The sequence below is a fragment of the Streptopelia decaocto genome (genome assembly GCF_964273445.1).
Source record: "Streptopelia decaocto genome assembly, chromosome: 3".
NCBI classification, from domain to species: Eukaryota; Metazoa; Chordata; class Aves; order Columbiformes; family Columbidae; genus Streptopelia; species Streptopelia decaocto.
In genome coordinates this window covers 73,562,680-73,576,771 of record NC_138656.1, presented here as the reverse complement: position 1 = coordinate 73,576,771, position 14,092 = coordinate 73,562,680, and the positions used below count along the sequence as shown (strand labels likewise).

Below are 14,092 nucleotides of genomic sequence, written 5' to 3'. Positions count from 1 at the left end.
TGCCTTTCTTGGGCCAAAACTGTAGCAGGGACCATGCTGAGGGTCTAACAGTATGGAAGGGTGTGGTGCAACATTCAAGCCCATTGCCAGACTGCTTTACAAGTAACGAGGTGGCTGGATTCTCAGGTGTTTAAGGCTCTGCAGTATGAGGGAAGAGCCCAGGCACTATTCCTCTATTGGGATCTTGCACTCACATTTGTGAATCGCACCTTGCTGTTGTGTGCACCTTCTTTGGGGAGAACTACCCCAATTCTTTGCCTCTGGGATGCAGTTCCTAGAAATGTGGTTTTCCCTGGAATACCACTGAAGGTGTGAGTTTGCAGATTTACCGTTAACAAGAGGTGCATGGCAAGAGCAAGCAAGTAAACATCTAAACATGCAGAGTTTCTGAATAAATGCTGCTTTCACTTAATTATGCAGGGAAAAATACTGAACACACTACTGCAGTGCTGGCTCACCTTCCTTTTGGAAGTCCGCTTAGTCTGTATATATTCAAGAAAGCAGTGTTCCTCATTGGCACTACTATGATTGCCCTTATATGAGAGGGATAGAGATGATCCAGTTGCCAGGTTCTTTTTCCTCTGTAAATAATCAGAGCCTCTGTCAGTTGATTTCTTGATGAGTCCCTTATCAGATGATCAGATTTCTGCCAAATGACTTTGTTTCCAAGGCAACCACTCTCTTGACAAGCCAGTTCCCTTCAATAGTAGGTAACATTTTTTAGAGTAGGTTGATTACATTTTAACTGCATAGTTCTTAACAAGATATTGCTCAAGTTTCAGCCTTACATGAAAGTGAAAAGATAACAAAAAAGCAAAAGTCTCTGTAACTAAAATGGAGTTGGCAGCATGGTAAAGATACATGAAGAGATTTTGTAATCTTGCACAAAATTCATAAATTGTGCATACTCCCTAAAGACAAACCTGCCCACTAGTCATTCTTATGTATGTACTCAATGTATTCTTTTTCTCAAAATAATGAGAGTTCCAGTTAAGCTGTTTAACTTGTGAGGATGTTTCCCAAAAGTACAGATAGTTCAGTGAATACCAGCAGTACAGCAATCTGCTTTCCTACTCGCATACGTCTCTAAACTGGTTTATACCAGTGTTTAAGAAATCATAGGTTCAAACCAGACTTTTTTTTTTTGATGCAGTTCAGACTGTGACATGATCTTACCCTTCATCTCAAATATGTGGTGTTTTTAGCTGGTAAGTGTTCTGTTTACCACATCCTTTGCTTCAGTGTCTTTTCTATTCAGCTGCTTTTGTTTCCTGCCAAACTTGCAAGTTTGTCTTTGTTATGGTTTCTTGGATTCATCCTGTGGATTTACATTTTAGGGAAAGAGGCACAGACTGAATATAGTTACAAAACTTTCTCTGAGGGAAGCAAACTCAAATATCCATATTCATATAGGCAGATAGTATCATGCCTACATACATTTCTGAAGATACTGATTTCTGAATATAGCTGGGTTAGTATCAGGTGGCTGAAGCTGTTATTCCCTTGCTTATACAGTGTTGTTTCAGGTTATAGTCTTGATTTCTGGGATGTTGAACCTCGTGGAATAATTTCTTAAACTTTTAAAGTTTGTAGGAGTAGGTTTTCAGATAAACAGAACCAAATTTTGATTTCTGTTAATACACTGAATTGTATTTATTGTGTGCTGTAGAAACCCTGTTTTTTACAGATGTTGGTTTATTTCAGAGATGTAAGCACTTGTCTATTTTTTTAAAGCATTGCTTCCCCGGAGGTGTAGGAATTGCTGTATATGAGCTGAAAATATGTCAAGATAGTTTGTGTACACATTTGGATTTTGGAGCACTTACATCTTCATGCTGTAAAAAGAAAGCACTCTCCACTGTTAGCCATAATGAAGCAAGTGTTCCTCTGTAATGTGATTGCTTGGGAAATCTTTAACTGATCACAGGGAGCCATCCAGTCCCTTTTGTAGGGAAGTGACCCTACAAGAGCTTTGTCTTTTATTCTGTCCCCATCTGTTGATAGGATGAGTTACATCTTCTGTCTGGACTGGCAGACAGGATTTAGGCGCCAGTCCGGCAAACCACTTAAACAACAGTTTAGCTTTAAGCCTTATAGCAACTAAATTAACAGGTTAAAAAACCCAGAAATAACATTGCTAACATACCACTATTATGCTTAGAAGGAAGGTTAGAAGATTTGGTTGTATTGGTACATGAACAGCAAATGGAATAAGAAGTATTAAATTAAACATAGACTGAGAATAGAAAACATAGATAAGACTTTTGTCTTCAGTACAGAATTTAGAGGAGGAGAGATTCCTGTTTAATAGCAAGGAGAGTCTATATCTTGTTTAGTTCTTTTAGATCAGTGCTGCTTGAGTGTGTAGCTGGGCAAACAGAATAGATTTATCACAGATATATGTAGTAGTTTCCTGTGGCTAAAGAAAGACTAATCATACAATCAGACGGAATTATGGCATTATTCACTGTCGCTTTACAAAGAAACGTCAACATACATGTTTCTTACACTAAGAGAACTAGTGACCACTGTGCAGTTACTAATAGTGCACAGACCTGAAAATGCTAATATTTCCACTGAAGGATACTAAAGTGTTTGTTTCTTTGAAAATTCTTCTCATTTAAGCTTTTAAAAGTGTTAATTCTATCAGAAGAGATCACTGTCTTTGTGAATGGATGAACTTACAGTTTTAAGCTAGTTGAGTTTATATTCAGTTAATGAAACTGATGATAAAGTAAAAATTGGCTCTTTCCGAGTTAAGTTTGGTTCAGCTTTCACTTTTATTGTACAAGTGGAAATGCTTTAGGTTTTGTGTTCCATGATGGTGACCTCTTGTGGTGTAAATATGTCAGCATTTCTGAAAGATCTTTCTGTAATGCATGCTGGAGGGAGTTTTATTTATGTCATTTTTAATAAGCAGATAACCTACTAACTTAGTAAAATAAATTATAATATTTTCCGATTAGTTATTAATATGCAGATCTCATACTGAGCACCTGTGAAGAAAGAGGCATTTTCAGCATTCTATTCTGATGTATTTTGTATGTGTATGTACTGTATCTTTTAGTGACCAAATGAAGAACCCTGGCACAAGTTCATCATGGCCAAGGAGTACAGGCTGGAAGAGAAGAGTAACAGGTACTTCATAATACAGTCAAATAGAAATAATCTAAATTTTGTGATTTGAAGATCTTTTTCTTCTTTAATCACTGAACAGTATTTTAGTTTTCTATATGTACTCTTTTTTTTACTGTTGTTACTAAAGAGAAACACTATTCAAGGGACTGTAACTCTAAAAATCTGTTGATATTTTCTCTGTTTTTTCCCACATGCAGGCTTAAGAATTTGCCAGTCCGTTAACACCTTGTTTGCCCATCACTTTTTGTAAACTGGCGTAATTCACAGGAACTAATAAAGTTATGCCAAGCTATATTAGCTGAAGATACAGATTTTGGATTGCCCTGTAGGGATGCATTTTGCTAATTTTACATAACGGATTTTAATTAATTTTTCCTCATTGCTGGCATGTTTAATACATGGCAAGTGCACATTTGAGAATCTGCTATGGAAACCTGAAGTTTCTACTCTGCTATTATTATGCCTTATTACTATTTTTCTAGAACTGAGAAGTTACGTTATTCTGGATCATTCTAGCGAAGGCTGTAGTGTACTCTGCTTTCATTTCCTCCAGAGGAACTGAGAGCATTTAACATGTCATGGGAGTTAGTATTCTATGGGGCTGTATTTTCTATGTTTATAAACCTTTTAATTTATTTGTGCTGTTGAAAAATCATGTGTGTTATTAGGATTGTTTCTTTTTATATCTGCTTTTTTTTAACATTATGTAGCTTCCGTAGCTTGTGCATACTATATCTTTAATCTCAGAATAAACAGTGGGATGGCAGAAGGAAATCTCAGTTGTTTCTTCTCTATAGTGGGGTCCTGGAACGAGTGTTCATTTACAGATTACTCCTATTTTCTGATATGACTCGTATTTATATTTTCACGTTTTAAAGAGGAGGTAGACTGTTTTAATATTTATGTATTAATAGCCACTCAGTATTCCATGAAAAGGCTAACCATGATAAGTCAGGCAGTACACAGCTTTTGAGAGCTCAGTGTTGCTAAGGCTCTTGTATTTACATGCTAAAAACAGCAACCAATAAATTTTGACTGATTAGTGATATTTTTTTTTCTGCCCAGAATGCAAAGCTGTGGCTAAGACCTGTGAAAAACTGAGACAATGAACTTCAACTTGCTGAATTCTTTTGCTTGAGTATTTTTACTGTTGAATTTCAATTCGCTCCATTATAAGGTTCAGGACAGCTTCTGCAATATTTTATATACAACTAGTGCCATAACTTTTAATCAGCACTTAAAAATATCCCAGGACTGAGATAAATGCATTACAATGTATTAATGTTGCTTTTCTTCATAATAATGTATTTCCTGTTCTTATTGCTAGGATCAATATTGTTTAGTAGAAGATTATTATATTTTTTCCCTTGTTACAAGAGATATTTGTTTTAAAAAACTATGCCATTATACCTTTTAGGTTGCTATATTTTTCTGATGAATGTGAGACAACTTGCAGAAGAGTGGCACAAAAAAAATCACTTGTTTTTGTTCTGAACTAAAAATTGCACGGCTTTTAAAATTTTTTTTGGAGTGAGAAGTTTGGTCATATCTGGAAATGCATACAGGAACTATTCTGTTTCTTGCTTAATAAAGTTAAGCGTGTGCATAGTTAGAAAGTCAGTGCCATCTTTCCGTTTGAGAGGTAGCTACAAATTGGAAAGAAAAGAAATAATTGAGTCAATATGTGGGTTTTGTGGCAGGAAGGAACAGTGCAAACTATTCTACTGTTCTCATTTGCTGTGTTCTTACATTATCTGGAGCCAAACTTTCACTTCATTGCAAATGCTGCTTAGTGCTTTATTAATTAAGCTACTCATTGATCTAAATAAGACTATTAACTCATTTGATCCAGAATATAAAAAGGTCTGCAGTTAAGTAACAATAGTATTACCTAATAACATGTACTTATACCAATATGTATATATGCATACACCAACAATATATAGTTATTATAATAACATACTTACGAGTGTATTACTTACGAAACAGCAGCATTTTTGTATAATCTGATGAAATAGATATAATTAATAGATTCATTCTGTGTAAAATATAGGTAGACAGTTAAATTTAGTACAGATAGGCAAAAAGAGTCTGGATTTTTTTTTTTAAGGGCAGGCTTTTAAAATAGTCAGGAAATCTGTAAGTGTTTCACTGTTCCAAGTAATGCTCAGTAGACAGTAACTTTTTTAAGGTCTGAGATACTGTCCTCATGAGGCAAACCCTTAAATATCAGTGTTCTCATATAGTACAGTATTTTTTGGTTTTGATAGTAAGTATGTTAAAAATTTACGTTGTCATTTAAATGCAAAAGCTAGTAATGAACAATAGGAGACACTTTCTGACAGATCTGTTACTTCAAAAGTTGTATATGTTTTAGTCTTAAAGGCTTTATTCGTGTTTAGTGGAGTTGTGTTTCTTTTATTTTCCTATTTAAAAAAACAAACAAAGAAACAGCAAACCAAACCCTGTCTTTATGACAACAACTTTGGTTGCCTGCAAGATAAGGAGCTTGACCTCATCTTGACCTCCAAAAATATGCCTACGTGCACCTTGTAAGCAATTCTTAGATCCTTTAAAACTCAAGTTGTGCAGAAACTCTTGCTCTCCAACTGTAGTGGGTCAATGGTCAAGACCAGAATTCTGTTGCTTCACATAATGCCAGGTGAATGTGACAAGGATGTTCAGCGAGTTGGAATAATTCCTAGTAATATTTCATCCAGATGAAAGTCAGTCCTGGAATCCGTGTTTTAATAAACTATGTTTCACCAACTCACTTGTCCAACCTGAAAACAGATCCACACTCCCAGTCTTATTTCCAGAAGAATTCCAGACTGCTGATTTTTTGCTCTGCCATTTTTTAACTTGATATTTGCTGTCATTGTGGAGAAAATCTGTTGAGAGTGGCCAAGAAAAGTGGGAGTTGGTTGCCTTCAAGTTTTTTGGCATATTTATTGGAGGAAAAAAATCAGGTATCTGTAGTTTGCTATTCATTTCCCAAGATTCTGTGTGAGAAATTGTTTACTGTAACAAGGAATAGGAGGGAAGCATGATTTTTACAAAATTAGAGTTGAGAAATTCTCAAAACTAATTACATGAAGTGGTTAGAATTGCTAACAAGGCCTAACTGACCAAAGAGTCAGTTAACAGAGCTTGGTGTAATATTGTGCATATGTACTAGATAAAATTGTACAATCCTAGAGGATTGTCTGTAGTATGGGTAGTTTTTAACACAGAATAGGCTGTCATGTGGACACAGAGCTGAAAAATAGTAGGACATGTTGATGTAAAAGTAGCCATTACCTTCCAGTTAAGCGATCAAAAAAAACATTAATATCAGCAAACAAGAACAAATCTGGCTTACATATCAAAAAAATTATGCATCTATTTTTGTTTGGAACTTTTTTTTTGAGAAAAGGTAAATAAAAGCAAAAGCTTGAATGGGTAGCAAAATTATACATTTTTAGACTTTTTTTTCTGACTGATGAATAAAGTATTTGTAGCTATTTACTTGTGTAGAAGTTGAAACCTTCACTGAATATGTGCTTTTGTTTTGAATGTATTTTGGAGGCTTAAAGGATGAAACAAGAATAGATAAATCAGAAGAGGAAGAAATCTTTTGGCATATAAAGATTCTACCAATACTGCACGAACTGGAGAAAGGTGGGTCACGCTGTTCTGGAAAGGGTGTCTTTTCCACACTGTTTCCTGCAGTAAACATGGGACTTATTTGTGTTTACTACAAAAGAATAACAGTAGTTGGATTCTGTTGTCTTTTATGCTTTCATATGTTCGGTGACTTTGCAGTGTAGAACTGGCCTGGGCAACTGTCTCTTGGTGGCCCTGCTTGAGCAGGGGGCTTGGACCAGGTGACCTCCAGAGGTGCATTCCAACCTCAACCATTCTGTGATTCTGTAAAAAAAATACTGGCTTAGAGAAGATCTTGTCTAATTCAGTTACCTTATTTTAGACAACATAGCTCTGCCAGCTTAGCAGTCAGTGATAAGGTAATAATTTTAAGAATAAAATACTGCACACAATTACTGTTTTAAGCATAGAATGTGTGTTGTCGAGTATGAAACACCTGTATAACACTGATTTCCAAAATATATCATTATTTTAAAGATACAGGATTCTCATTTCCACATCTGTCACTGATATGTAGAAAAACAGCAATCAGGAAATTTGAAAACAACTGTGCAACTTCACATTTTCTTTCCTTAATGCTGAGATTGTCAAATATGAGCCCCTGAGTTAGGGTTTCGCATAGTGAGATGTTTTTTGTAGGTAAGCAAAACATTATTTAGAGGTAAAATCTAATCGTGTGTTTCCCTTGTCATGAATGTAACTATGGAAAATCAATTTTCATGCTTTTCTTCAGTCTTTACTTGATTTGGTTAGTGTGTTGGGGTTTTTTTAGCTTTTAAAAAAACTTGATTATGGCCTATTTTTTCTAATAATAGATGAAATCATCTAATGATTCTTTCTCATTAGTAGTACTACAAAAACGTTAGAGTTTTGCTGCTTCTTGAATATTCACACAGATTGTAACTGAACTGCATCATTTTCTGCTGCAGCTGCTTGCTATATTGCTTTATTTAGGCTGTTTACTGCACAATGACTGTTTCACCTATCAAAATGAATGTTAGAATTTCATCATTTTAGTTTTTTGAGTGGATCTGTTGGTATTTCGGTATTTTTTAATTTTGTGTGCAGTCACTTGCTTCATATCTTTCAGCTAGTACGTTGCACATGCATTTAGGTCACATTTGGTTTTTTATATTTTAATAGAAAAGCCTTTTTCTTCCCCTGTCTCCCTCAAAAATATTTGCAGAAAACTTCCAGTTCAAAACTCTGAAGTTTAACCTGAAACTTAAGTATTGTGTGAAATCTTATGAACGTCATGCACTTGAGATGGTTGTTATGTGACAAAAAGAAATAGCACCCTACAGTCTCTTTTTCTAGAGGAGCGAACACTAAATTTTGTTACATTCCAGTACTCGAGGGAGGATAAGCTTCAAAAATGCCCCATGGGATGAGCGACGAGTAATTTTTGTTGACGTTAATTTTCATGAAATGGAATGGAGACCTTTCAAGTTTAGTTCCTTGCCACTCCTGTTTCACTGCTTACTGGAGCAGGGGCTTTGGAATCGTCTTAAATTTTGTTAACTTTTCTGTCATGATGGGAGCAGAACTGAAATAGTCGTTGCTGTTCCTTGAGTAGGATGATTGCAAACCGAGAGCTTCCAGGCACTGCTCAGCATGAGAGGTGGGTTCTTGAATGGGCCTAGAGGTTTGGAGCTTTAGATATAATGTTTTCAATTGTCATTTCCTGTCCATATATATTTCATCACAAGTGTTTTTCCTCCTTGAATATGGCTCTATTTCAGCTGTTCAGTACATCCTGAGTAAATGCAGAGTCAATACAGGTAGTTTAAGTGGGTTTATATGGTATTTTATTAGTGTCATCTTATAGACACAAGCAAATGTAAGAAAAGAAAAAAACCCCTCACTCTTGAATTTTAAAAATAGGCAAGACTTTGCCTTTTCTATCTAAACATGTACATGATTCCATTGTATTGAGATGCAGGTTTTGTAATAGTTTACTGCAGTTGGGGTTTTTTTGTGTGTGTTTTTTAAATAGTGTCTAAGAGATTCAGGCTAAGAGGTAGATGACTTCTTTGTCAGTAGGCCAACAGTCACTTAGATGTATCTTGCACATCTACTATGCATTAGAGAGTTCTAACAAGTTTTTACATTCACTTGTTCTTAATCCCAGCAAGGTTTGATGTATTAGGCTGTGTATACAGGCAGAAAAATATTCCTTAACTGTCTCTTTTTCAAATGTAATGTTTGGTGGAGCTCCTTAAAGAGTATATTCAGATTCACAGTTTCCTGGTAGACATTTGGTCAATCTGATTATTAAGTATTAAAGGTGAGTTTCATTTTGGCTTTTGATATTATTTTGGCTTTGTGATTGCTTGGCTTAAACCTCACCTTTTCAAAAGAGCAGCGTAAAACTGTTTCTGAAGATTGCGTTGTCATTTTATCAGATTTATTGAGCACCTTTTTTTCTTGTTGTTGTGCAGCCCGTTCTTTATTTTGTTCTCACCTGTCTTTTTCTATTGAGATGCTCTGGAAAAGGTGGCACTGATAATTATTCTTTATTTTTCTCTGCATACCCACCCCTTTCAAGTAGAAGACGATATAGAAAATCTTTGTCTGGCTTGCACCAAGCTCTATCAAGCCTTGAGTGAAGGAAATATGCTTGGAAAAAGATTTAAAAGAAGAAGTGTGCTTCTGAAGACATTATATAAACTTGTAGACATCGATTCAGATCCACTTTGTCTGAAACTGGCAAAGATTATTCTGGCTGTAAGTGTTTTAACATGCTGTTTGGTAGAATGTGAAGCTCAAAATTGTGAATTACAACTTGCATTTAGATTTCATGTCATGCTTTTAAATTGTGTCTAAACGAATCCTTTCCTAAACACCATTTCTTGCCGTACAGATACTGGTCTCCAGATTGGCACTTGCTGGAGACAATTTTTTGCAGGGAAGTTACATCTGAGAGAGAAGGGAGGGGTACGAAATAGCATAGTTGGTGTATGGTGGCGGGAATCTTGCTTAGGTGTGGAAAAGAGACAGTATCCTACGCTGTGGTACACGTGCAGGGATTTAAACAAAACAATAATTTAAAAAAAAATACACATGGAAAGGAAGCTTAGTTTTTTAACAATATCTTGACCTTATTAACCTTTATCTGAAAACACCAAAATGGGGCTTTTGAATGAAAGTGTAATGATCTGTTTCTCTAGTATTTCTAGTTAAAACTCTCAATTAATTTGGTGCTTTTGAACCTGTTGGTTCATCTTCTACTAACTATGTGTGGACGGTCACTGGTGAAAGGATACAGACTAACATTGTATTGTAGACGTTGTAGTAATTTGTGTGGGTGGAGGGTTCTCCTTTAAGGTAGCATGTGTTACTTTAATCAGAAGATATAATTATGTATTCAGATACTACCTGGATGTTAAATGGCGTTTATAAAAAAAGTTCCGTTACAGTTATTTTTGGGGGAATCTTACAAAAGTCATGAGCAAGACAATAAATTGCCCTTGAAATGCAGAGGAAGAGATTTGTTGTTGTATTTTTAAGATTTTTACTTCCCTTTCATGAGCTCTCAATGACCATTAGTACATCACAAGATCTTATTTTCTGATGTTTGCGGATAACTGCTATCATGACGTACTGTTGTACTGGACTTCTTTGTGATATGGCCATAGATGCCAAACCAGTGAATCCTATGCTGAATTTCTTTGTAAGAGTGAATTAGGAAAAAAAAAAAAGGTGCAAGTTACTGATATCCTACCTGCACAAAATACATTAAAAGTTTATATATCATCTGTTATTTTAAAGTCAGCACAATTTGCTAAATAGAGCTTAAACCAGCTATGTTTCAGAGTCCTTTAGTTCTGCAAACTTTTCAGTTTGGCTCAGTGCACAGTCAGGGCTTCCACTGGAATTTAATAGTTTTGTGAGAATACAAGTTTGCCGTGGTGTCTGAACTTATAAAATGTTATGGTGCATTTTTGTATGTAGATTTTAGTTGTGATTTTTATGTCTTTTACCTTCTTTGCAGATGAAAGTGGATGGAAAAAATCTTCTCAGTGTTTGCAAGCTTGCGTTTAAAATTTGCAGGAATGACGAAAATGATGGCATCATTCGAAACGATAGATTATTGGGTATGTATTCCATTCATGTATATAAGTTAGATGTTGAAATTCAATAGTTAGATCGATCATCTTTCAAGAAACATTCTCAGAGTTAACTTGTGCACACCCTACAGATTGCCTGCTAGGTCAGACTAAGAGTCCATTTAGTCCAGGATTTTGTGTCTAACGATAGCAACAGGGGATGCTGTTTAGGGAGAGCATGGAGGCCTATATGTTTCCTGTGTTCTGTCTCCACTATACTACCCCAGCATCTGGAATTGTTACATTCTATTAGGGAAATTAGATAGTGCATCCCTGCCTCATCCTTTTTAGTCTCTGTTTATAGATCCTTTGTTCATTAACTTGCCTAATTAATTTTTGAACTTTCTGATTCTGCCTGCCTCTGCAGTCTAATAGAGCAACAAGTTCCAGAAGTTCTCTGTCTGCTGTTTTAAACGTATCTACTTTTCATCATGCCTCTGCCTGTAGTTTTGCAGGATTTGTAAGAGTTTCTGCAGTCAGCTTACCCTCCACCTTCATGATTTTTTAAACTGCAGTCATATCACATATCTTTGTGTTCTCCTCTTCAGCCTGAGGAATCTCAGCCTTTTAGCTGTCTCTGAAAGGATATTGTGCCATTCCCTCCATTGTTTAGTAGCCTTTCTCTATACCTTCTCCCACTCCAGTAGATCCTTTTTGAGATGTGCAGAACAAAACTGGCTGTGGAGGTCAAGATGCATCTGCACCAAATATTATTGAGGCAAAATAATGCTGTTTGTGTTGTTGGCCGTCATCAGGAAGGATATTGAGAATAATCATTGGCTTTTTTAGACAATGGTTTTGGAGAATTGTCAGCAATTGCTCTAAGATCTCTTTCGTGATTGTAACTTTGTGTCATACACACGCACTTTGCAAATATGATAAATATGAAGAAAATGGCAGTGTATGATAGTCAGTATTGACTGATGGCCATTCCTTTCACTAAAACAGTATGTTTTATTGATGTAGGCCTTGACCTTGCAAGCGTTTGTTGCATGTGCATGAGTTAAAGCATATGTATGTATGTGCTTAATTAGATGATGAGAGTAGTCATGACTTTTAAAGTTTAGTATGCGAGTGTTGTCAGAAATAAAGACTGGATAAGCCTTTCCAGTAGTAAGATCAACAGGAAAGGACTTGGAGAAAAGAGAGAGCTCAGATGACTCAACTGACTTTGGATACTGAGAACTACAGTCTTGTAGTGATTAGTACTATACAAAAATCTGGTCGGGTTGAGTGGCTATGTCAGTGGAAGAGTTGGGTTTTTTGCTCTCATTTTCACCTTCACTCACTTTTCTTTCACTTGCTCTTCTTTCCCTGTATTTTAAAAGCTAGTGAAGGAAGGAATGTTTTTGGTAGGGGGTGGGTTGTTTGTTTATTCACTCTTTATGGTTTGGACCCACCTTGTCCAGGCTGAAGACATGAAGCTGGGTCATCATCATGATGACATCAATGGCTGTTGCAGTCCCTGGGTTATAGATCCTGTTTTTCCTTCTTCTGGCCCTGTGACCAGCTCCAGTAGAAGAAATAAATTAACCATTCATCTAAAAATAGCTGGATACTGAGAAGGGCAGTTGGTGAGGGTAAAAGTTTGGGCATGAGCTGGGAGCGTGTGTACTTCATCCATATACGCCCTTATATTATACTTGAGGAGAATTTCAACTTGAGGTGAGACAGAAAAAACTTCATAAATCTCTTAAGTTTAATGAGATGAGAAAATGTTTTTATTCACCTGGATGGAACACAGGAAGCAGAAGTAAATATATGTTTCAGTGAGTTACTAGAAATTCAAAAGTATAAAATTGGTTAGGATTACTTATTTATTTAAGATACACCCACCAAATCTAGAATATCTCAGTTGGACTGTGAAGGATACTCGGCTAACAGCAATTACCATTTCAGATACCTGGCAGTAGTAGCATAAAACAAAAATGTTACAGTAACTTTACCTACATAAAAAGTAAATCTAAAAAGGCTATGAGTAGACTTCAAATGTGAGATGTGCTTTTTCGTGCTCCATTTGAGATGCTTTAAGACATTTGATTTTTAAGTAAGTCATGGGAATAAAGCTATTTGGAATGTGTAAAGTTTAGTACACAAAATTCCAAGCACACACAGGATTTCTGCAAATGTCGACTGAGGATTTCAATGATTACTGCTATGTGTTTACAACTGGTGCTGGTTCTTAAAGCCTGGGAGAACAAAAGTCAGACCCATTCTCTTATTCATCAATAATTGTTTCTTGGTTTCAATCCAAACACCCAATTTTTCTAGCCCACTTATTAGAAATATATAATAGATTTCAATCTGAATGGGTTTTTTTTTTCCCCAGTTCATCTCTTCAGTGACTGAACTATTTCAAATATAAATGTTTATATTAGACTTTCTGAATACTGATTTTCCTTTTAGATTGTTTGTTGGAGGTCCTGAGAACTGAAGATCTACACAAAAACCATGAAGCTCTCCTGTATTGCATGGGAGCTATAAAATTCATGTCTGGAAATGCAGCACTCCTTAATGAAATGGTCAACAAAGGAGCTATTGAAATGTTTCTGCAATTAATGAAGCAGATTAATAATAATACAAAAGAAAATGACACATATTTCTCCAAGTTGGGCCATCTATTAGTCCAGGTTTGTATTTACTTTTTTTCTGCAAGTACACACTTTGAAGACAAATTGAAAATTTAATTAGAGGAGATAAGCTAACCCTGCATGCTACTGACAGAGATGTACCTATATTTGAATAGGCTTCTTTTTAAGTAGCTTACATGAAGTTGTTCAGGACCTAAGTTATTGTAGACATTTTTGTGTTGTCAATTTTAAAAGCTTTAGAAATTCTGAAGTTAATAGAAATAACTTTAGGTACCTAATAAAATCAGTTTCTTATTATTACTTTATGGTGCTGACAATGTTCTGGATATTATAGTAAACAGAAAAAAAAATGTATTCCCTGTGTAAATTATTTAAACTGAGATAATAAATGAAACCCAGTTCTGCAATATTGTAGGAGATTACCAAAAGCTTTTTATTACAAGCACAATGCCTTTTAAAAAATGCATATGAAATATAGCTACATTTTTTTGACAAAGTGTTTTTGAAGAACTGTCATTGAAGGATAAGGTAATTGTAAAAGCCAACAGTTTTTGAAACTTTTTGAAGACAGCAGGCTCAAAACTATCTTTTCACATGTGAACTACCTTG

The 14,092-nt window shown here is 35.5% G+C and overlaps 1 protein-coding gene across 5 annotated transcripts in view; it reads left to right on the top strand.

Moving 5' to 3' along the window:
* ARMC2 (armadillo repeat containing 2) overlaps positions 1-14,092 on the top strand; it is an 81,835-nt gene that overhangs the window by 34,994 nt on the left and 32,749 nt on the right. For all 5 annotated transcript variants that reach the window (XM_082048876.1, XM_082048875.1, XM_082048877.1 and 2 more), the window contains 5 exons: positions 3,068-3,138; positions 6,706-6,798; positions 9,332-9,510; positions 10,778-10,880; positions 13,299-13,522. In XM_082048876.1, coding sequence (XP_081905002.1) covers positions 3,068-3,138; positions 6,706-6,798; positions 9,332-9,510; positions 10,778-10,880; positions 13,299-13,522 — 670 coding nt within the window. The remainder of the gene's footprint in view (positions 1-3,067; positions 3,139-6,705; positions 6,799-9,331; positions 9,511-10,777; positions 10,881-13,298; positions 13,523-14,092) is intronic.